The sequence below is a fragment of the Lepidochelys olivacea genome, assembly GCF_965140295.1.
Source record: "Lepidochelys olivacea isolate rLepOli2 genome assembly, chromosome: 8".
In the NCBI taxonomy this organism is placed as follows: Eukaryota; Metazoa; Chordata; order Testudines; family Cheloniidae; genus Lepidochelys; species Lepidochelys olivacea.
In genome coordinates, this window is record NC_140418.1 from 71,137,539 (window position 1) to 71,159,757 (window position 22,219).

Consider the following 22,219-nt stretch of genomic DNA (forward strand, 5'->3'; position numbering starts at 1 on the left):
AAAGCAAGAGAATAGCTTAATTTAGAAAATTCTCCTTTGATCTGCTGCTGCTTTTCTCTGACACCACTTTCATACGATTATGAATTTTATTTTCTAAATTAAAAATATTGTGTACGATTCCTTCCTACAAAAGAAAACCTATTCAACTTTTAAACCTTAAAGGTCTGTTTCTTTTTTTAATAATCTCTTGCACTACTAGCCTTCCCCAAAAAGGTTTCCAGGGCTTGCTGCTCATGATAGTGAGACTAACCTCCTCATCTCAAAAGGGGGGAAAAAAATCACTGGATCATTCTGTTAACATTTATCACTTGGTGAGACTTATTTAAAGTCTCTGCACAATGGGCCTAACCAACACCCAGTGAAGATAGTAGTTTCTGAATTAATGACAATGGGTGTTGGACCAGGCTCAGCACAGGGAGGAGTACAAAACACTGCTCAGGTGTGTTATAACTCTGTTTAAAGACTAATGGACCATCCCATGGCAGCAGCAAAACAGATGGCCCTGGCAGCAGGTTTATTTCCAGAGCCATTGAGTGCTATTAGTATTCCTTTCCAATCATTTGGTAATCTAGCTTTAAATAAAGGCGGGTGAATTATTGTTGGGCTGTCTCATTCTACGGCTATATCTTGCTATTAAATTACATTCAATCAAAATTATAACTAATTGATCATGGCACAGTCAAAACTCCCAGCTGAAGTCCAGGGGAATTTTGCCTGTGTAAGGGAGCATAGAATTAGGCATACTGATTTTTTTTACTTCCTCCATGCCAGTCATTACATCAAACATGAACTACATTACTTTACTACCAGCATCAAATCCTGCTTCCTTACTCCTGTGTGGAACCCAATAGATTTCAGTGGGACTACTCCAATGAGAAGGTGAGCAGGACCCCTTCCTTCCAACTCTTTGTGACACAAGATGTAATTAGTCACATGAATAGTTCCATTATGCTAGTGCATTTCTCCTTTAAAGCCCTATTCTGGCTCCACTTACACTGTGTCATTGATGTTAACAGAACTGCTCCCATGAGTTAGGGTTTAAGGATCGGTCTTTAGTTACAAGTCATTTCTTCTGATATGCTGAAGTTCTGTCACCCTCCAATATTCCCAAAGAGGAAATGAAGCATTCCGAGGCGCAGTGTAAATGCACTCCTGGGCCAATAAAGTCACTAGGGCCACAGTTCGCTCCTTAATGCAAAAGTCCTATTGCTGAAGCAGTGTTTCACCCTGATCTACTTTAGAGGAAAAATGAAGTGGTGAAAATACACACAAGTGATGCTATAAAGGTGGTGGAGACTGTCAATTCTCTTGACTATGAAAACTGTTCAACAGAACTTTAATATTGTATGCAGTGGGAGCTTGTACAGGTTGTTGGGTGTGGGGTTTTTTTTCTCCTCCCCAATTTTTAGAACTGTAGATGTGGGGGCCTAGGTATGGGAGATATGTACTAAAGCGGGCCAATAAAAAGAAACTTATCCTAAAGGAGCCTATTAGAACTATATCAGAATATTAGATAAGCGAGTGAATAAACTGAATGTATTTCACAGAGACATGTAGTGCAACTGGTATTTACTTAAGAGGTCATGGCTGAACTGACTGCGACAGGTTGACAGAGCTTCTATTTTCACCTGTACAACTTCACTAGGGTTAAGTTCCAAAAGTTTTTATTTAATGCTGCTGGGGAAGCTATGTACATGATCCTGTGTATGATTCTCCTCCCTCATCTCCCCCCCCATAGCAAGGAAAATCCCAGTTGTCTTTTAATGCCCCCTGTCCTGCTGCCCTTCAGTTTTGTGATGCACTGAGCTCTTCTGTGCTGAGATGGGGAGGAGATAAGTCACTGTAAAAACGATGCTACGACTGAAAAACTAATGCCGGTGATTGTTTTGCTAAGGAGAGTCTGGCCAGAGGTATTGAAGGTGTGGGGGCAGCATATTTCCCGCAGCTGTGGCAACACAGGCAGCCTGTGACTGAGGCATCGTACCACGCATTTCTCATGAATTCAAGCAATGTTTATGTTCTGTTGATCGATTTGGATTGTCTGAAATATATTTAAATTGGGCATTAATACTTGAGCATTTTCCTTACATTGTGGAAAAATACTTAAATTACAATACTTAATATACAGAGTCAGATACATCATCAAATGGCTCCTAGCCTCCTAATTTGCTTAATACGCACGGGCGGCATTACTTTAGGAAATGTTCCATCCTTTCTCTTGCTGCAAAGAGAGTATTTCTTTTCCTTCCAGGAGAAGACCTAAGAGTGGATCTTTAGGCCCTACCAGAATTCAGGCCTTGCTGAGTCTGTGGTCCTGGGCCACAGTGAACTCTGTGAAGGCTGTCTGTCTGCTTGTGGGTAGGGGCGAAATCTACTGCTGCTGGTCCTTTTTTCCCCACTCTTATCCTTTGAGAGGGGATGCATGAGGCCTGGAGGGGTCCTGTAGTCAGTCATAGAACCTCTCTCTCATTGCATGTCAGCCTGTTGAGGATTCTACCCCTGCTTAACCATGGGTATACTCAGCACCGCCACTAGCATTTGGACTGGTCCTGCATGGATGAAGTTGTCTTAGTAAGCAAACTTATCCCAGCTGTAACACTAAGTTAAACTTCTCCAGATTTAAAGTGAAGCCAATCCCATCCCCTTCTCCTACACACCCATGCCTCTGACTTCCAACTTCCTTATCCCAGAACTTTTCGGGGATGGTGAATGTGAGGTGAAAAGGAACCAAGGAGTCTCCCAGCACAGGAGGAGAAAGGAAGGGACTCCATCTTCTTAGGATGAAAATGCCTGAGAGAGAGAGAGTGTGGTACTAGGAGAGCTGGGGTGGTCAGATTAGAAGGAGAAAACGGACAAAAGGGAAAAGCAAAAAAAATAGGAGAATGTAAGATTACTAAAGATGGAAGGAGAGAGAAAACAATGCAAGTGGAAAAGAACTGCCACACGACAGCTTAAACCTTATTTAGTTTTATTTGTTCATTTTCTTGCATTTGGCCAAGTTCTAACATTTGAGATTTTGCAGCCCTACCTTTTAAGCACCCATGTGTATCTCTCAAAAGGTGTTTGTGTCCGGTATGATGATGGCTCACTGCATGTGGGGCAGCAGGGGAGCTAAAAAAGCAGCGCTGGGCTTGCCAAGCACAATGGGGTGCTTTGTGTGAGTTGCACCTAAGTTTAGCATCAGATTTAGCACTAGCTATTGCCTGCTCACTGCCCATGTGTAGGAGTACAGTTATAGAACGCCCACCCACAGCCAGCATGGTGACAGACCGTTACCATCTAATGAGGAAGAATTTGGATTTGCTTTTACATCCCTGCGGGGGCACAGCTGACTTGAAAGAGCCTCCTGCTAGGAAGCTACAACCTGAACTGTAATTATTGACTAAAACATTTTTGAGCCAAGTCCTCAGCTGTTGTCAGTTGCTACCAATCCATCAGCGTCCAGTGGAGCAACATCTATTTATGCTATGGGAATCTCTCTGCATATTTACATTTCATCATATTTCTACCTTAAATCGCTGCTTTTTTCTTTTTTACATTAACTTAATAAACTTTCACTAGAAATACATTGCAACAGCATCTTCAATTGGGTTAGTTCACTTTCAAGTGTGTGCATGTGTCTGAAAAATTGAAGACTGGAATTTCCTCAAGGGGTGTTTAATTGCTTATCCGTGCTGTATTCATAGCAACTATTATTGTGTGTGTGTGTGAGAGCACGTGGGTGTAGGTATATATCAGTATGCTCATATAGGGCCAAAGTTGACAGTTCTTATGTAGGAAAATTTCCTATTGATGTCAGTAGTAGTTTTATTTAGGTGTAAGGACTCCAGGATTTGATTTGCACTGTTTATCCATGCAGATGCCCCCTTATGTCTGGGAGGAATCCTAGTGAAGTCACTGGATTTCTGCAGAGGGACAGGGCTGCATATGTGTAATATGTAATACACACTTATATTTTAGAATAAGCAAAACACGAAGTCCGGAAAAACAGGGATAAAGGAAGCCTTAACTTTATTCTCTTTTGATTAATAAAGCCTAAATGTGAGTTCCATGTCATTCCAGCTGTTAAATCATCTTTTTCCCCAGCTTTGCCATTCTCATCCTCAGAGCTGTGGATAGAAAAGAGAACAGAAAAACCTCAGTGAATAGTATGATTAGCTTTCTGCTTCTGAATCAAAATCTCCTTGTTTAGAATAAGGAAGAATGTACTTACCCCGAATAGTTAGATCCAACAGACTAAGCATTATTTTAGTATTATAGAAAGAAATTAGTAGAAAGGATTAGTGCTGGTAATTTCACAGCATAGACAAAGTACAGAGAATGAATCCATTAACACTTTTAGAAGATAGCTGGGCTAAATTTCAAAGCTTATTAATTTTTTTTCTTTAATGTTAATTTAATGCAGAGCGAACAGCTGTATGATTCTTGATTTGGATAAGTGACAAGTTTAAAAGAAAATGTGAGTAATTAAACTAAGCTCTTTGTTTATAGCCTTCACTTACTGGTTTAGTTTAAACTAGGGCTGTTGATTAATTGCAGATAACTCACTATTAACTCCAAAAAATTAATTGTGATTAATTGCACTGTTAAACAGTAGAATACCAATTGAAATTTATTAAAATTTTGGATGTTTTTCTACATTTTCAAATATACTGAGTTCAATTACAACACATAATACAAAGTATACACTGCTCACTTTATATTTTTTATTACAAATATTTGTACTGTAAAGTGATAAAAGATTATTTTTAATTTACCTCATACAAGTACTGTAGTGCAACCTCTATATTGTGAAAGTGCAACTTACAAATGTGGGTTCTGGGTTTTTCTTTTGCTGTTACATAACTGCATTCAAACAAAACAATGGAAAACTTTAGCGCCTACAAGTCCACTCAGTCCTACTTCTTGTTCAGCCAATCACTAAGCAAAACAAGTTTGATTACATTTATGGGAGATGCTGCTGCTGCCAACTTCTTATTTACAATGTCACTAGACAGTGAGAACAGGTGTTCACATGGGACTTTTGTAGCCGGCATTGCAAGGTATTTATGTGCCAGATATGCTAAACATTAGTATACCCCTTTGCGCTTTGGCTGCCATTCCAGAGGACATGCTTTCATGCTGATGATGCTCGTTTTTAAAATAATAAAAAAAATCCATTCATTAAATTTGTGACTGAACTCCTTAGGGGGAGAATTGTATGTCTCCGGCTCTGTTTTAATCTGCATTCTGCCATATATTTCATGTTTTAGTAGTCGCGGATGATGACTTGGTACGTTGTTTGTTTTAAGAACACTTTCACTGCAGAATTGACCAAATGCAAAGAAGGTACCAATGTGAGATTTCTAAAAATAACTACAGCACTCGACCCAAGATTTAAGAATCTGAATTGCCTTCCAAAATCTGAGATGGATAAGGTGTGGTGCATGCTTTCAGAAGTCTTAAAAGAGCAACACTCTGATGCGGAAACTACAGACCCCGAACCACCAAAAAAGGAAATCAATCTTCTGCTGGTGCCATCTGATTCAGATGATGAAAATGAACATGCATTGGTCTGCACTGCTTTGGATTGTTATCGAGCAGAACCCATTATCAGCCTGGACGCAATTCCTCTGGAATAGTGGTTGAAGCTTGAAGGGACATATGAATCTTTAGTGTGTCTGGCATGTAAATATCTTGCTATGCCTGCTACAACAGTGCCATGTAAATGCCTGTTCTCACTTTCAGGTGATATTGCGAACAAGAAGCGGGCAGCATTAACTCCTGCAAATGTAAACAAACTTATTTGAGCAATTGGCTGAACAAGAAATAGGACTGAGTGGACTTGTAGGCTCTAAAGTTTTACATTGTTTTGTTTCTGAGTGTAGTAATTTTTTGTACATAATTCTACATTTGTAAGTTCAACTTTCATGATAAAGCGATTGTTCTACAGTACTTGTATTAAGTGAATTGAAAAATACTACTTTTTACAGTGCAAATATTTGTAATCAGAAATATAAAGTGAGCACTGTACACTTTGTATTCTGTGTTGTAGTTGGAAATCAATATATTTGAAAATGTAGAAAACATCCACAAATATTTAAATAAATGGTATTCTATTATTTAACAGTGCAATTATTTGCGATTAATTTTTTTAAATCGCTACAAATGTTTGCATGAGCCAAATTCACATGCCGGAAATTAAATGAAGAAAATGAATTTTTTTTAAAAAAAAATAGAAGTTGTAATCCTGGGGCTAGACCCTATGGAAGCAGTAGACTGTAACTGTAGATTGGGGTCATGAGTACACCACCATTCTCAGAGGGAGGCAAGTATGGTTGCCATGTGGAAAGGGGAGGGGTCTGTTCTGCAATTCTAGTACTGCATGGGGCGGGGGGGGGGATGTGCAGGAAACTGGTTCAAACCCATGGATCCCCAAATACATAGGCAGAGAACATGGCTCATGTGCCTCCGAGCTGTCCCTTACTACCGTTAACCTCTACAGCAATTTACTCTGGAGATTCTTCTCAAATTAATTTTGCCATAAGATATCTGTTCCCTAGTCTTATTTGCCATCCACTTCCCCTTCATTTTTAGCAGAGTCCCTGATACATGTTCTTCGTGTGCACATGCTACCATTGACTCCTCAGCCCTCAAGTGCCTAGTTGATTGTTTTCCTCTCTATGCTACACTGTAGCATCTGACCCAAAACAGGAGCTTGCAATGCGATAACAATTAACGGTAATGTGCCAGATTCATCCGTGGGGTAACTCCATGGATTTCAGTGGAGTTACCAGGATGAACTTGGTAGTTGGATTTGAGCGAATGATTGATTTGTAAACAGTTTTTTTTCTTTCTCTAAGCAGTAGCCCTTTGTAATACATTGTTACTTTGGATATAAGAGGTTTTCCTGGTTTTGTTTCCTTTTTAGAACTACCAGTATGACTACAAGGCTGTATGGAACAATTAGTCATTTCCTGGCTTTTTCCACCATCTAATAGGGCAAGGGGTGGTGACAAAAAGATGGGGGAAGGAGAGGGATGTGGCCCTGTTCCATGTTCCACTGGGAACTTAAAAATACGCTGTTAGAGATAGTATTTCACATAGGGGGTGAAATTCTGTCCCCATTGAAGTCCGTGACAAAACTCCTATTGATGTCTATGGGGCCAGGATTACATCCAATGACCTGTTTCTCCTCTCTCTTATACAAATTTTAAATCAGTGGAAATAGGCAAAGATAAAAATGGTTTAAAAGAACTACATTTAAGGCTTGCCTTATTCCCACTGAAATAATTGTTAGTTTACTGTTAAAATGAGGCAGGACCAGCCTGTGAGTGTATTTCTATCTGCCAAAAGAAATTCAGCTTCTGAAAATGAAAGAAAAGTAAACTTTAAAATTTCTGGCTGCATGGTGCATGACCGCACCATGCCAACATGAAATAAGTGAATGCATCCTTTCACAATAGCTATGCAGAAGTTTCTCCAAGTACAGTGATACTCAGGCAATGTTACTTGAAATTGCTAGCTTGCTACAATGAAGTATCCATGTCCTGTGGAGATATTTACATTTAAATTGCTACTCCTTTCCTAACATTCTAACTATTGCTAGATCACCAGTGGATTGTTAGCTAAGGTCCAATCTTGCATGTCTTCTGCAATCAAAACTACTGGGAATTTTGGAGGGTGGGAGGGGTACAGGATCAGGATGCAATTGAATACATTTGAGTTATATTATGATGATGTCTTTTTCTTTTAAATGTAATATAATCTTTACCAGTTGATTGAAACATGCTCCTCTTATTCTTTAGATATATTTCACTGATAGCTAAATTATAGTATAAATATAAAACATATTCGCTTACTTTGATAGACAACTATTGCTATTTGAGGATTTCTTTTTAACATTTTTATAAAATTGTATACCAAGAAAGAGTGCAAGACTGTATATGTTAACAGATTAGAAAAAAGTAAGGTATTTTAATAAATAAAGACAGACAATACAGACAGACTGAAGTTAATATACAGACAGGAAAATGGCATTTTGTCATATTTTAAAAACTATAAAAATATCTAAATAAATCAGGCTAGAAAATACATTAATTTGCATAAACATAGTCAAGGCAAGGTAGGCAAAATTGATCCAAGAAGAATGTAAAGCTGCTTGCTAAACAGTCTTTCTAATTTAAGGCATAAATTAGATTATACAGGAAATAGTTAGAACACAGGCACAGATATGTCCCAATAAGGAGATACATAGTGTAAGAAGCAATGCTATTAGTCACCCAGAAGCAAAGTGAATGTATTCTCATACATCATATGTCAAAAGTAGTATTTTAAATTGGCATTTCTAGAAGAATCAAGAGTGTTAAATTTCTGTTTCATTTTTTTAATCTCTGAACATTATGGAAATAGGTTTTTGGAAATTAATTTTCAAAATGATCATTATTTCAAAATATGCCAACTAGAGCATTGCTGAAGGTGAAAAAAGCATTCCACAGTACTAAAAATTCAGATTAGCATACGTTAACCAATAAAAAGAGTAAAGACATTGACCAATAATTGTGTAATTGTCCATAAGACAGCAGAAGAATGGGAAAGTGAAAAGGATTGTTAGTTGGAAAAAAGAGTGATGCAATCAGTTGTTACATGAGTGAACAGCAGTGACATGATTTTCCTTTTTTATTACCTGTTAACGAGGGATCCTCTGTACCGTCTCCAGATAGCTGGCCATCAAGATGAGTATGGTACATAGAGCTCAAACTTTCTTCTTGTTCTTCCAGTGATATGGAATTTTTGTGGCATGATTTATTCATGTTTCCACCTAGGTTTTCCTCCGGGATCCTCTGTGGAACTTCTGCTATTTGTTTGTTGGGTGGCTGGTGAACTTGACTGTAATGGCCTACAGGATGATACGATGGTCTCTCAGATTTGCTGTCATCTTCATCATCATCATCAATGACAACCAGTTCCGCATGGATAATTCCATCATATCTGGACAAGTTTTTGTTTGCTGCTGCTTCTTCATAATCATCTACATGCTGATAACCCATGAAAATCATTGTAACAGGTTCTGTATCATCCACATAACATGGCACAGCTTGAACAATGCTGTACCTAATGTCTTCATCAGCATCCTGAGTTACAGGAGACTTTTCACTGGTATCCTCTGAGTTCATAAACATTGCCTCACAATGACTCTCTCTTGTCTTCTGATAGGGTTCCAAATCCTTTTGTAGAACTCCTCTTTTGTCATTATGTATTATCCTGTTTTTTGGATTAATGTGTACCTTTCCCTCTTTTTGCTGAGACCCTGGAGAGGGAGACTTTGGCAGTGTTACTTTGGGAAGATCAAAACCATTTTCTTCATTATGTTGCCTGTTGCCTTTGTTATAGAAAGATTCATTTTGATGATTGCCAAGTTCATTAGTCTCTTTTTTAACAGTGTCTTCCAAATTTGGCCCAGGAACTAATTTGTCTTTCTGGGGAGTTGTTGGCCTATAAAACTGGTTTGCGTACACAGGCTCATGATACTCTGTAGGAGATTTAGCATTTTTTTCAGTTGCTTTTCTTAAAAGATCTTCCACCTCAACAGGTGCAAGCTCATCTATGCCATTGTGTGTTACGCTGCCGTTGGACCACGTTGCATAGACTGACTTCCTACCGTCATCATAGACTTTTACTCCTGTACTTTTAAACTCATCAGACGGAAGAGGTATGGTAGACAAAACTGTGCTTTCCCCAGTCTTCATGTCTTTCTCAACTTTAATTTCCATGGCAAACAATGCTGTTAAGAGAAATAAGAACTTAACAGTGATAACATAGTAGCTGCAACAAATATTTAGATCTTATCCTTATGATAGGTGGTTTGGATAAACTGTCAAATCTCATAGTCCAATTTTCAGCAGAGATTGTTGTCCTGTGCCACAGAATTTGGATCCTGAGTCTAAGGCACCAAAGAATGAGGCATGCACTAAGATTTAAGCTTTTGGTTCAGCATAGAATAGCAAAAATGGTCAACCTTGTCACTTGAATCCAGGTCTGGGTTCTGAGATTGAACCCCCACTTTATCCCCTGCTGTCCTCCTCAAAGTTTGAAGATATTAAGAAATAATATTTTGGTTGGGACTCATCTCTGATAGAAAATCAGCTGTTTGAGGCTCTAATATGCAACACCAAATGAGAAAGCCAGGTTAAACTTGAGGCCAGCTCCTACAAGGTGCCGAGCAGTGGGAGTCAATGGGAATTGAGGGAGTGTAGTACTATGCAGGAGTAGAGTCTTGGTCTTAAACAGTGGGAGACAGGAAGCTTTGTGGAGGTCAGGGGATGGTTAGATTTGGGTTACTCAGCAGGCATAATTGCTTATGGAAAATGCATTATGTGGACTACTATCAGAACCAGATAGGGGTTACCTCAAGTACAGTAAGTCAGTGCTGGATGAAAGTGCTAGAAAACATGGGGCCTCATTCTCAATGGTACACCAGTTATACAGCAGTGCCACTCAACTGACTACAATGGAGTTTTTGTGTGTAAGTAAAAAGAAAAGGAGTACTTGTGGCACCTTACAGACTAACCAGTTTATTTGAGCATAAGCTTTCGCTGTAGCTCTCGAAAGCTTATGCTCAAATAAACTGGTTAGTCTCTAAGGTGCCACAAGTACTCCTTTTCTTTTTGCGAATACAGACTAACACGGCTGTAACCTGTGTGTAAGTAAGAAGAGAATTATGCCTATTATCTGTAGTCTCTCGATCCTTTCCCTAAATAAGTTAGCTTTAATTTTTTAAGATTCTTATGAACCATTACAAATCTGCACTCTTTCTAAAGTTACTACCAATCTGTACCTCTTCTGTTTTCCTCATCATCCTCAGTTCCTGCCTGTCCGGCCCTTTTCAGTGCAGAAGGTCTGAAGGATTTTGGAAGGTCGGGTATATTGGTATATATGTAGTCCACTGGCTCTGTTAAAAATAAGTAAATGGGAGATCCACATTACTTTTCATTGGCTTCATGCAACAAACATTTAAAAAAAATTTAATATAAAATGCTTCTGTTGAACATACCTTCTTGAATTCCTGCTTTAGCTGCCTTCACAGACTATGAAGAAAGAGCAACAAAATGTGATATGTGATTATTTCAGTTTTAAGAAATTAACTCAAAACACAGAGACTTTTCTACTGCACAACTCTTTAACTTTCTGTGTAGCTCAGTTTGAACTGGAAGATACCTGGAAATGAAAACAACTTCTCAACAGGACAGTTGCAGTGGTGGGGCAAGCTTTCCCACTCCACTCTGCCAGCATGCTTTATCTATCCCCTTAGAGTCTGGCTCCTGATGGCCTCTCTCTCACAGTTTCACGTGGCACTAGAGAACAACCCATAGTACTTCTGGAGTGTAGAGGACGGGGTGTTCTTAGTGGAGGGCCCTCACTTCAGGAATTACTTTTCTCCCTGGAGCTGACAAAGCCACCAGGCAATTGTGGCTGTGAGTAATCTCATTGAAGTCAGTGAGTCTATTTGCATGAGCAAGTGTTGTGCACTCTGGCCCCAAGTTTGTTGACTTTCAGGCATATTGCTGAAAATCTGTTTAAAGCTAGGGTTTTCCTGAAGTTATGGGTTAAGGCTTCTCTTTTATTTCAAGAGGGAGACAAGAGGGTTTTAAAAAATGCTGTTGACATTTTGTCAGCGTAGCTGACTAATGATTAATGGTACCATACAATTTTTATTGTAAGTGCACTTAGGCTCTATGACAGGTGAACAACATAATATAGCTGTAGCCCTGCCAGTCCCAGGATACTAGAGAGACAAACTAGTTGTCACAATATAGTTGCTTGGAGTGACCACCTCAAGGATTTAGGTAGCTCAGTGTCCATGCTCGTTATTCATTCCTTGCCCTCTCTGCTGAGATTGCCTGCAAAGCTGCCAATTGCAGTGTGTGATTTCGTGATGTGCTGTAGATATTTTTTCCATAGAGTAATGGGCTGAAACCACCAAACTCTTTCCATATAGGTCATGTAACCATTGGGTAGTGTAATCTTTTGGTCACTCTTCTATGTTAGATTTGAACTAATGAGGCGAAATACCCCGTATCTTATTATCAGTCCCATGATCCATTCAATTCCTCTTTAATTCATTATTATAACAAATAGATTTTAGTAAAGAATCCTGTTTTCTGAAGAGTTGTAACACCAACCTTTAAGATATCTTCTGCTGTTCTCTCAACTGATTTAAGCTTCTTTAAAATTGCCTGTTCATTAACTGAGATTTTCATCTCTTCTTTTTCCAGAGCTTCAATTTCTTTCTCAAGTCTGCAAGTATAACATATTTTATATAACAATATTTAAAGAATAGGTATTAAAATGCAATTATGCTTTCAGTATATTTCCTATAGAGATACCGATGGGCCTGATTCCTCTCACACTTACACCATTTTTACACTGATGAAACTGATTTGCTCTTGATTTAGGAAGGTATGAAATCAGAATATGCCTGTTTGTCACAGATCTCTTCAGAGGATACTTTGAAAATAAGCAGATTAAGGCACTCTGGTAAAGTTTCTTTATTAACTTGTTTAGAAGAGGCGGGGGAAGGGGGCAGGCCCCTAAAGGATTTCTTCACCTTCAACTAAACTCTCTCATTATCAAGCATTATCACAACTAAAATGGTGTTTACCTCCCCATATAACAATGACTTAACATATTAGGCCAGTTCACAGACTGGGGTGAATGTGTTTATTTGCTCACTTCTTTGTTCTGGATCACCATTCTCCCATGTCTAGAACAAGCAGAGCATTTTGATTGCTTGGTGGGTAGGAAAGTTATAAGCAATTTACAAGATTATAATTAAGGGGCCAGATTCAGACAATTTTTACATAATGTGGATTAGTGCCTTACTACATAAATAGCGGCAATGATTTCAGTTGGACTTCTTGTGGAGTAAGGTGCTACTCTGTGTGAGTAAGTGTGGCAGAAGTGAGCTCCAAAAGAGTGGAGGAAGATAAGAGAGCTAAACTGCTGCCCTTGGAGATAAAATTGCATTTGTTCCTTGTAGCTGGCACACAGTGGAACTGGGATTATGAGCACTTGTTTGAGTTTTAAAACACAGCTACAAATACCTAAAGTTCACTTTGTAGGACTAAAGTAAACCAATAAAGTTATCTCATTATCTTTCTTCAGTGTAATTATTTCAATTTAGAAAACAATTGTTGTTACAAATCATAATTGTGTTGATGATAGTATTATACTAGCACAAATCCTTCCAACCAGTGTTAATTGTGTATCTGGCAAAAACAAAGCCACCCATGTACAAAAAACTTCTACAAAGTCTGGGATTAAAGCTTTACTTCTTTCACTTTCATTTGTTTGGGACCAAGTACAACTGATTTACAGTTGTGACAAGGGGTTTGGGGGATGAATGGTCTAACACTTGCTCCTCTGTATGTGTGTCCACAAGTGCACATAAATATGAACATTTACCCTCCCCCCATCTCTGTCTCTCACTTTACAATCCACGAACAGGGTGTAACAATACCTGACTCCCAGGCATGTTACTGCATGAGGCTTGATTAATTGTGAAAGGAAGGGTGATGCATAAATGCAAAGTACTGTGATGATGGGGTTTTAGATGTGGCACACCTTAGTCCAATTAGAGAACTGGATGTGTACCTTCCACAACTTTACAACATTGACCAGTTTTAAATAGATGGAGTCATAAAGCCATGTCCCGGCTATCAATGGTCTCTAAAATCCTCCTTCCTGCCATATGCCCTTTACCATTATAACTCAACATTGCTATACATCCTGCTCTGTGGAAGAAGTGCTGGCTCTACATCTCTGGAAGTCTTTCTTTTTCAGAAGAACAGTAATACGCCCAGAAATGCTGATTCAATGCACCAAGGACAGGCAGCACGGAAAGCTGAACAACGTTTATTGTGCTTGCTGAGGCAGGGCCTCAAGTGTACAAGGTAATGTCCTCATAATTGCAGCCAGTTTGCAAGAGAAGCTTGTCAGCTTCAATAAGCAGGATATATGTCAGCGGGATATTAATGACATCCCCTTTCTGAACCTTCTTCTCACTTGGGTTAGGTGTTCTATAACAAGAAGGTAATTTTAAGGGGCCCATTTATTAAAGGAAAGTGTCTTGGGTCATGCCTGGCTGTAACCAAAGGCCTCGGTAAGCAGATTAGATACAATGCAAGCATAAACCTAAAATACCACTGTGTTTTGCAATATTCCACGAATATTTAGTAAACTAAATTTGGGTATTAATAAGACAGTGGATCCATTACTGGAGATCCTACTATCTCCCTTCCAGATTTCAATAGTACTAACCCAAAATAGCCTCCCTGCCAGACATGTTGGCTGTCTGAGAGCTTTTAAAGCCTTTATTGTTACAGAAGAGGCACATTGATACCCAGCTGAAAGAATTCATCTCTTAGTCTACGCTGGATTTCACCCTGTCTTCTTACTAGTTGTGTGTAGCCTCTCTGTACATCCTGTATATCTATAGGGAATCACAATTCTTTTCTCCCTCCCTCTCTCTTTTGTTGTTGTTATGCAGAACTGTATGTTACAGCTGGTCAAAAATGCTTCAGCACAACTTTTTACCATCAAAAATGCTGTTTTGTCAAAACTGAAATGTTTCACAGAAAGGGATTGGAGTTGAGGAAAACGTTGTCATGAAGGTTTTGAAACTTTGTAATTTTCTGTGAAAAGGAAGGCTTGTTTTCTCACCAGCCCTCTATATGTTACTCAAGCCCACAGCAGAGAACAGTAATTATGGTCCTAAGCTAAATCCATAGGTACATTTCCACTGGATTCATCGAAAGATTCCCCTTGACTTCAGTGATCTGGATCTAAAATAATTGCTTTTGCACTTGTTTCTATCATTTCATGTTTATGTATAAAACTTTTAGGGTCAGTTTGCAAAGAATCTTATACATTTGCACATTGAAGCTTGTAGGGATGCATTCTTGCAAAAGCCCTGTGCTGCATGTGTCACGTGCATAGCTGGAGAGGCTGAAAATTGTGCCAGAATAGCTTTTTGTAATTTATTTTTTTTAAATCTGATTTAGAAATGTTTAAATGTTCTATTTGGGGGAAAAAAGTTCTGATATTTAACTATTTCCCATTCTTAGTGTTTATTTTTTTAAAAATACATATGCTGTGAGAGGAATTTGGCTGCTATGGGGTACTTATCTTTGGAGGTTTTCACTGCTTTGTACAGGTTTCAGGTGTAGGGAAGCTGGGCATAGCTACTGATATTAAATACCTGGTGTGGGTATTTGTCCATCTGCCCTTGAGTAACATTCACGGCTCAAGGCAGTTTCCCATTTCCATCAGTAGATTAAGGCAGGATCTTTGGAACTGGGACTTCAAGTCAGAGAGTGCCCAATCAGAGCAGTGACTGACTCAGGAAACAGTACAGCACACAGCTGATTGCTGCTGCTTGCAGGGAGAGGCAGCTCTGCCTCACCTGGAAGAAAGATCAAGGACCCAGGCAGGAGTGGAAGAAAGACAAGAGTCTGGCTGGAGGATACCAGAAAGAGAGGAAAAGTCAGTTTGGGGAGGGCCAACATTTTAGCAGCTCTGGGCTCCATCTAGCCATAACTTCCCTTCATAAATTACAGCTTCTATTTTTCCAAAACCCTATTATCCGAACCTCCCCTTATCTGAGCCCCTTCCTTGTCCTGCAGCATGAGATGCATGCTGCAGAAGGCAGGTATCTCATGCTTGGGGACAAGGGATGGATTTGGATAATGCAGAGGTTCAAATAATTAATCAGAGACCCTGGGCCAGGACTGCAAAGAGGAGGACTAGACTCTGTGGCAGGGGAGCCACACTGCTGCTCAATGGCTCCTGTGGCAGACCACTGTCACAGGAATGAGTAAGTGGGGCCATTACAGCAGAGTTGCAGAGGGCTTCCTGGCTGCCACCAGGCTGGGGACACCCAATCCCTGCAGGTGCAAGGTGCAGTCCTGGTGGGCAGAGCAGAAACCCCTGGTCAGGACGGTGAGGAAGAGGCAGAGGATAAGCCCCAGGCTGCAGGGGAGGCCACTCAGCTGCTGAATGGCTCCTGCCCTCTCAATGATCCAAATTCCTGAGTATCTGAATAAAATCCATGTTCCCATTGTTATTTGGATAATTGGAAGTATACTGGATATTCCCAACTGCCTGAATGGTGCTTGGTAACATGTTGTTATTTGTAATCTTTTTAAAATAAGTTGTCTAGCAACTAATTCTACCGAGAATGAACGGTTTTTGCAACCAAGCTGTCCAGTTAAGTGACAAAATATGTCTACCTGATTCTGCAGCCAGTTTGCACCCTCAGCTGAGAATGTGTGGCTTTATGCCCTGTAACCTCTACCATGTAAACAGAGTACTATGGGATAGATACTGTGAATGCTATTCCGGCTTGTAACCTGAGTGTTGAACTACTCGCCTGCAGTTTTGGCTCAGGTCACTGTTAATTGTTCAGTATTGATACAAAGAACGGAACTCTCTCTTTTATCTAAAAAAGCAGAAATCCTGCTTGTGTACTGGATGATCAACAGGTACAGATTAACCCTGGAAGGGACCTACTAGGCACTCCAAAAAAGAAATGGTTCAAACTGGAGGCCCCGTAGTGGGATGAGAGGGAAAGATGCATGCATTCACTATGAAATCTGCCTGCAACTGCAGAAAGAAACCAGGAGCTAAAGAAATGCTGTAATATTCCTTAAAGGAATTTACATGTTTTTCTTTAAAAAGAGTGAGAAAGAAAGAAGCACAGAATAACTCACCCCTTGGTAGTACATGTGACAGCCACTCTCCAGTTTGACATTCAGATGAACAGTAAAATTCTTTCTCTGGGATTTTCAATAATATAGTGTTACTCAGTGGCAAGTGTGCACATGAGCAGTGTATCTGTCTTCTCTTTCAGAGCTGTTGGATAGGCAGTTATAGCACAGTGGTAGGAAGGTGGGCTATTGGAACGGACATTACACTAAGATTTGTAAGACTTAGGTTCAACTCCCTGCTCACACGCTGACTTCCTATGTGATCTTGGGCAAGACACTTAGGCCCAGATCATTAAAGGTATTTAGGGGCCTAACTCCCATTGATTTCAATAGGAGTAAGGTGCCTACATCTTTTTGTGGTCTGGGCCTTAATCTATCCCATGCTTCAATTCTCCATCTGTAAAATGGGGATAATGGCTCCCTACCTCTCACAGGTATTGCGGATAAAATCCATTAATGATTGTGAGGTGCTCATGTAAATAGTTAGGTGTTTCTTGTATATTAAGGTCCTGAAAACCTTTAAAGCATATCTAGATCTCCGCCAATGGTAGACAGAGCTATTACACCTGTATAATACAGAACAAAGGGCCTGGGAAGTCTGATCAGGAGTAGGTCTCGCTATATCTTTTAAAAAGGTATAACTGTGCTCACCTGCAAGCACTTACCAGTGTACAGGAAGGTTGGACCATAGCCACACCCATTCTGGCCTGGTTAGTGCTAGGAGGTCACTATATTTTGTGCTCCTGTGTGCAGACAGCTGAACTACATCTAGCAGGTGTGGTGAAATGATGGGAGTTTCTTACACTTTCTCTCCTCTTTGGCACACCCACACAAGGCCATCTATAGATCAGCACTAAGATGGTGAGGCTTTCACTTGCAAAGATTTTAATGCTTTTATGCTATGTTTTGCTCTGCATGGAGTTTTAGCTTGTTACAGTTTGATCAAACCCCAACTATTTTGTGGTATTAGAATTTGATGATCTTCAGATCATGCTTTCAACAGCTAACACCATCTCATTATACCTTTGTACTTCCTGGAGTGTTACTCATTTCAGCTTGATTCCTGTTTCTTGTCTTTTAAGTTCTCTGGGAATTAAATTGCATTATGTCAGACCTGGGTGTGACTCACTAGGTACCCTTGTATTCACACCCTACACACTATTGCAATAAATATTTATACAAAATATGCCTTGTGAGGTATCCTTTGGCAAGTTACAACAGACTGGTCAATGATATCATCGTGAAATGTATGTGCCAAGGCTGAGTGTGGATGGCTTCTGATATTAGCTTGTAAAGTCTGTATCTGAACAAAGTAGAAAACATGTCTGCCCAGGAGTTGAATACAAACAAAGCAGGGTTGATCAATGATGATGGGATTGTAATTTACGTATGTGGTAAACAAAAGGAAGGACAATTCCCAGTCATTTGGCATGGGGAATTGCTATAGGGACAGTTGCATTGTAAAATGGCAGCAGGACCCATTACATTGGAATACACCAGGGGACACCTTAATCAAGATGCAGTTGGTCTCCTGGAGGAGACAGCAGACTGAACCCCAAGGGATCAATTTGACCCTGGAAAGAAAGGCAGACTTTGAGATATAAGGACACACACAAAGACTATCATTCACTTGAGGAGACAAGGAAAGCCAGGGCCTGGTTATGAGCTAATCAGCTATTGCTGGAAAAGGAATATTAGTGGGGAAGCTACCTTAAATGAAGACTACAGCTTGCTAAATTAAGTCTGTGCCCTTTAGAAAGTGTATTCTTACCATTGTTTGTTTGTAAACCTTTTTACCTTTATTCCTAGTACTTGGTATCACTTAAACCTATGGCTTTCTGTGGAATCTTGTTTTACCTTTACTATAAACCAGTTCAGTGCTGTGACTGAAATAAGAGTGTCAAATACCAGCTACATTAATGAGCTGAAATGTATTGACGGTTTAAAGGAGCAACAAATGTAGTATTTTCAGTGAATGTGCAGTGATGGGGCTGTGCATTGAAGAAAGACATCTCTGAGGAGCTCTGGAGCTGGAGTTCACTAACTTTTGCCTGCTAGACATGTGAAGATTGGAAGAGTGTTGAGATGGCTAGTGAGGAAGACACATTATGGGGGCAGGGTGGGAGCTGACACACACTCTAATCTCGAGCAAAACCCACTCCTCCTGAGGCAGAGAGAAAACACAATGGCTCAGAGCTCTGGGCGTCCCCCGCAGTATTTTACAATGGTTCTAAATGTACTTCTTTGGCTGCCAAATGTGTTAGCTTAAAGAATGTGAGTTGTGTGAAAGAGCTGTGTGTGTGATTTCTTCTACACTTGAGTTCGCTTATATCTTTTGGGAGATATTTTTGCTGAGTAATAGCACTGATTCCTTTCTACATTCGTTCAAACACAGCACATTCAAAACAAAACTAAGTGATATTTACTGACACTCATTTCTATTTAAGTAGCATTACATCATAACTAGATCTTCTCACTTTAAGAAGAGTACAGTGACTGTCTCTGTGTTGCATTTCCCTTGGCAGTTTTATACTCATGCCATTTGTGTCAGGCTCTCTTTGCACTTCAGTTAAAGCTAGGATATTTTGTATGTGCATCAAGAAGTGGAAATCATCTGGAGGAGAAAATGATCTAAGAGTGCTTGCAAAGAAAGGTCAAAGGGAAGGAGAAGTTAGCTGGGCAACAAAATTAAGTAGATGACGCAAATAATAATAGCACAGAGCTGAGAAAATGTCCATATCGCACTGCAAAAGGTCACCTGCCACAAGGGTACATACAAAATCAGCAACAGTTCTGGGTTCCACTATTCATGAATAGCAAAATGAAGTAGACTAATATGAAGAGAGGAAGCTTTTAATGTTGTGGGGCAGTGGACATTTCAGATGAAATTTTCATCCTGAGTTTAACTAAGCTTCTGATTTTGCATTTGTAAATGACTGCAATTGAAATAATTTTGCAATCTAAATAACTGATTTGTGGTCACAGTCAGGTGCTTAGACACCCACAGCATGTTAATCATGCCTGTAAACAACTGAAGGCTCAAAATTTGCTTTTACAGTTGCTCGAACCTGAAATGTACAGGCACAGAAATAGAAGTTAGCTTTTAAAAAATTGGCTTCCCGGTATACGGGAAAACACTGTGTGTTTGGGGAAGGGATTTTCAAATAGATCTTCAGGGAAGATAGAGTGGAAATAATTAAAAACTCTCAGGCTAAAATTCCACTAGGAATTTAATGGATATTTGTATTCTGTAACTAAGCTATTTGATTGTTTTCTGCATGTAAAACTAATGGAAAACTATCAGAGATGGGCTAGGGACAAGAAAGTCTTTGGATCAGTGTTGGAGGGTTATGCTTAGGCTCAGGTTCAAGGTTGAATTACATCTAGATTATGGATTAGATGACACTTATATCTATGAGCTGGTTTTATGCAGTTTTATTTCCAAATGGTAGAAAGCTTGCCAGCAGTGAGATATTTTTTTTTCAACATCTCTGGGCCAAACCTCATGAGAATTATTGTTGCTGTAAAGCTTTGGCTACATCTGAACCAGAATCACAAACTAGGCTTTGGTAAAAATATGATCTAGAATGCAAAAAAGTGCCTAAGTGACCTTGGAGCTTAATGGCCATATTTTTAAATTATAGGCATTTAAAGATGCAGATAGGCACTTAGTGGGATTTTCAGAAGTATCTAGGTGCTTAACTCCTATTGAAGTAAATAGGAATTAGATGCCTAGGTACTTCTGAAAATCTCACTAAGAGCCTACCTGCATCTATGTGCCTAAGTAACTTTTTTGAAAATGGGACTTTGGAGCCTAAGTCACTTAGGCACTTCTGAAATTTTTACCCCTGGTCTACTTTTGTATTCAACCTGGAATGAAAAGTAGGGGCTCTGATTCTAATCCACCTCCCTGAAATACAAAGAAGTATTTAGTTCTGTTTTGGGTGTTTTTTGGAGGGGGGTGGTTCTCTCCTTTACAGTATGTTGACTTTATAATAAGAACAATGATAAGTGAGATGAAATAGAAAGGTTCCATATGGTGCAAAAGAAAGTGTACGATCAGTGTATACAACCTCCTGTCCAGGAGGAAATAATGGCTATATTTTGAATAAAGGCAGCATCGAAGGACAGTATGTACTCTGTAATGAGATCCTGCAACATCCTTAACAGTCCTTAGGAATTAAGCATCGTAAGAGATACAAAAATATCATCACTACACAGGTGATTCTAATAGGATTTAACCTTATTAGAAACCTGGTTAAGTCAATTTTAAGAATGTAGTGTCTTTTTTTTTTTTAAATGCAATAGTCTGACCATTTATTATAAGGATTTAAAAACTTGCTGTAAGCTTTGAGCTAATACTGTAGGAGTTATTTTGATGCTCATTCTAAGTCCTCTCTATTGACAGGATGCAGGAGACCTGCAGCAACTGTTGCCATGAGACCTGCCAGATACTATGACTCAGGCACTGAGAACACTTAAGGTACCTTCATCAGGTGACAAATTGGATTTATACTCTGGAGTTACAGTACTTTCCCGCTGGGGTGCCTGGGTTTCCAAGGCATTTAATCTGTCAGGAGTTCAATAACTCTCAATTTAGCTCTACTACTATTCACAGAGCTGCAGGATAAGGGCACTGTTCTTTATTTAGGTGCCACTGAATGAATTTGAAACAGTGTAGAGGACTGCTGCAGGGAGGAGAAAGGAAAAACACGAACAGTCTTGACCTGATTCTATGGCTTTAAAAATAGCATTTTAAAAAATTGCTGGGGAGGCTAGGTTGGGGTTTGTTTTTTGTTTTTTTTTCTTCTCTTCCCAAAGGCTCAAAGTGGAGTTAGATGCCCCATTCCTCCTGAAAGTCAGCAAGCCTTGGAAAAAGTCTCCTCCTGGTATATCCGAGAAATAGGATTCCTTGGGGCTTTAACAGTAGGAGAGCAGCTCATAGCATGCTGTGTGTCCTCTGCTTGGTCCTGAGCCTATCCTTCCCTCTGTGTGTGTGTGTGTGTGTGTGTGTGTGTGTGTGAGCAATATTTGAAAATCACATTGTCAGTGGAATACACTGATGCATTTTACCTGGGTCTTCATAATTACAACCAGCGAGGCAGCTATACCCTTGTCACCACAACAAAGCATTCCACTGATGTACTCAAAAAGTGATTCCCCTTGAGAAAAGTGCTTCACGGAAGGAATCAGTCTAATTATGGGACACAAGCTGGCACAGCAGTGCAGCCCATCAGCAAATAAATATCACTTGTACCAATAAGACAAGAAGTAGAGAGGAGGTGGATAGGAGATAATCTTGACGACAATTTAGCCAAAGGAGTGGGTGGAGGAGGAGAGCTGAGGAAGAGGACTCTCCAGATGAAGATGCTGTTAAATTAAAATAAGGTAGGAAGAAGCTTCATCAAGGCTCCAGGGACAAGGCAATTTTGTGGATCTAAAGAAACAGCTCTTCATCTTTGCTGTAGTCCTCA

At 39.7% G+C, this 22,219-nt stretch overlaps 1 protein-coding gene across 3 annotated transcripts in view; it reads right to left on the reverse strand.

Moving 5' to 3' along the window:
* Positions 1–3,994: 3,994 nt before the first annotated feature.
* PALMD (palmdelphin) overlaps positions 3,995–22,219 on the reverse strand; it is a 73,522-nt gene continuing 55,297 nt past the window's right edge. For all 3 annotated transcript variants that reach the window (XM_084636302.1, XM_084636303.1, XM_084636304.1), the window contains 5 exons: positions 12,162–12,276; positions 11,033–11,066; positions 10,817–10,930; positions 8,666–9,763; positions 3,995–4,109 (listed from right to left, as the gene is read on the reverse strand). In XM_084636302.1, coding sequence (XP_084492428.1) covers positions 4,066–4,109; positions 8,666–9,763; positions 10,817–10,930; positions 11,033–11,066; positions 12,162–12,276 — 1,405 coding nt within the window. In that variant the 3' untranslated portion in view covers positions 3,995–4,065. The remainder of the gene's footprint in view (positions 4,110–8,665; positions 9,764–10,816; positions 10,931–11,032; positions 11,067–12,161; positions 12,277–22,219) is intronic.